A 2,329-nucleotide genomic window follows, 5' to 3' on the forward strand; every position below is an offset into this window, starting at 1 on the left:
ATGCGTGACATCCTTGCTAAGCTGTAACTGTTTAGCATTTTTCATTCTTGGCATTTATGATAAAATAAATATTAGAAACTATGGTACTATGGTACCTTGGTTTCATGGAAGCGAGTGTAAATTAGTTTATATATATATATATATATATATATATATATATATATATATATATATATATATATATATATATTCTCCTACCTTAAAACATGTTAGTATATAGGAAGATTAAAATTTTTACAGAGTTTCCAACAGTTGCATGTTTCATTCAAATTGTATATTATTATATTATAATTTTTTATTATATATAATAGAGATAAGAGAGAACTAATTAATAGATTTATATACCAAGAGAAGAAAGTATAGAAAATTAACTTTTAACTAGTTAATATTATATTTTATATACCAATTTATTTCTTCTGATTCATGTGTTCTAACTTTGTTTCTTTTGTTAAAGGTGGTTTATGCCAGTGAACATTCTCATTACATTTATAATAGGGTCAATTTTGGGATGGATCCTAGTCGTCATAATCACAAGGGCTCCCAAAAACCTAGAAGGTTTGATAATTAGTGTCTGTTCTGCAGGTATAGTAATTACTAACCCTCTAAATTCTCTTAATTTGTATAATAAGTATTAGCACTAATGAATCTGAGAAATCTTAAATTTTTCATTAATGTTTGAATATAAAACTTAGGAAACTTGCCTATAATCATTATCCCAGCTATATGCAAAGATAAAGGTAGCCCTTTTGGAGATCCTGATGTCTGCTACAAATATGGGATGTTATATGCTTCACTATCTATGGCTGTATGTAGCTTCTTTATCTCTTCTAATTATGATGTTAATTTGGGGTTAATTCTTGTTTTGTTCTATTTGTAATCTCTAGATTAGAGCAGTTTATATATGGAGTTATGTTAGTATATATGTTGCCAATGAAAAACAAAAGCTTAAATGTGTATCTACAAGATAGTTCTGTATGACTTAGCCTGTTTTTGAGTTCTTTCTTTTGACTGATATGAATAATATTATATAATTTATTTTTAATATACTTTAATAATTATTTTCTTCCATGCATTACAAAGCTAACTCTGTCAGGCATCACTTGCATGAATGAGGATGGGATGAATGCCATGGGAAGTCTCACTAGACTTCGAATTTTGAGATTATATGGGGGATATTCTTCAAATGATTCCTTTGAGATTAATTGTTCTGCAAGTAATGGATTCCCATAGCTGCAGGTGTTCGAGATGAAAAAGTTAAAAGTTCACAACTGGAAATTAGCCAACGGTGCAATGCCATACCTTCAGCACTTGCTGATCGATTTTTGTCGACAGTTGGATGATCTCCCAAATGAATTGTGGTCTTTGATTGCCCTGAGACAAGTGCATGTTTTGCTACCCTCTGAAGCATTGTCTCTCAGACTAAAAGATATTGAAATGAAGGATGGGTGTGAGCTCATAATCAGAGAGGGTAATTCCTATTTCTCTGGAATTTAGAACTAGAGATTGTTGTTTGAATCTCTTTTCTTTTACTCTCTTTTTTTTGGAGGGTGTGTGTTTGAATCTGTAATATATGTATTATAAATTCTTGGACCATTTCATCCACTGAAAATCATAGGTTTGATGTACTGCTTTCAACTTTGTGATTTTAATTTTGAAAACCAAGAGTTCAATTTTAATGTATTACTAGTATAAGTTTTTCTTTGGTGCACTATGCCTTCAAAGGCTGCCTGTTGATAGATGTGAGATGTCAACCTGTCTTTGAAACCCATAAATAATACCCAAATTTCTATTATATTATATAATTCTCAGTCTGTTAAATTGGCTTTCATTTCTTAACAATACCTCAATTTTCAGAATTTTATGGAGTTTGAAGTCAATCCCCAAATATTTGAATTAGCAAAATGATTAGCTTATGGAACTTATAGGAGTGCATTCGCTGTTGGCCGTCAATATGGGTTTCAATATTACTATAAGGACCAGCTGAGGCAGAATCAACTTGAACTTGAGGCTGCACGACGTAGCCTTCGGGAATTTCGAATTATGCAAGATATACATAACCAGGCAATTGTTGAAGGTTACCATGCTAGAAATGAAGGGGTTCATGATACTACTGAGCAGGCAAGTTTTTGTTTTTCTTCATATAATTTTGACTTATATTATTGTACTATTGTACTATAACAATATTATTATTCATATCTATAAATTAAAAATATCACTTATACTATTGTACTATTGATAATATAATGCAGGACTCTTTCATACTTGACTTGGGAAGATTTTTCACTGGCTATGAAATTGGAGTTATATAATCAAATAATCAACCCATTAA

The 2,329-nt window shown here is 30.6% G+C and overlaps 1 protein-coding gene across 1 annotated transcript; it reads left to right on the forward strand.

The window, feature by feature from the left end:
- Positions 1 to 461: 461 nt before the first annotated feature.
- LOC148577050 (protein PIN-LIKES 4-like) lies at positions 462 to 1,984 on the forward strand. The gene is made up of 4 exons (XM_088501549.1): positions 462 to 582; positions 693 to 805; positions 1,231 to 1,468; positions 1,926 to 1,984. The coding sequence occupies exons 1-4, from the start codon at positions 462 to 464 to the stop codon at positions 1,982 to 1,984; spliced, it is 531 nt and encodes a 176-aa protein (XP_088357675.1).
- Positions 1,985 to 2,329: the final 345 nt, after the last annotated feature.

Source organism: Arachis ipaensis, chromosome B1 (genome assembly GCF_059453495.1).
Source record: "Arachis ipaensis isolate K30076 ecotype BB chromosome B1, ASM5945349v1, whole genome shotgun sequence".
NCBI lineage: Eukaryota > Viridiplantae > Streptophyta > Magnoliopsida > Fabales > Fabaceae > Arachis > Arachis ipaensis.

Bases quoted from the DNA above. Each gene is read 5' to 3' on its own strand.
- LOC148577050 (XM_088501549.1), top strand. From the start codon at position 462: ATGCCAGTGAACATTCTCATTACATTTATAATAGGGTCAATTTTGGGA. The intron at 583-692 runs GTATAGTAATTA...TATAAAACTTAG, and splicing joins AATTAGTGTCTGTTCTGCAG to GAAACTTGCCTATAATCATT. The intron at 806-1,230 runs GTATGTAGCTTC...GGATTCCCATAG, and splicing joins ATGCTTCACTATCTATGGCT to CTGCAGGTGTTCGAGATGAA.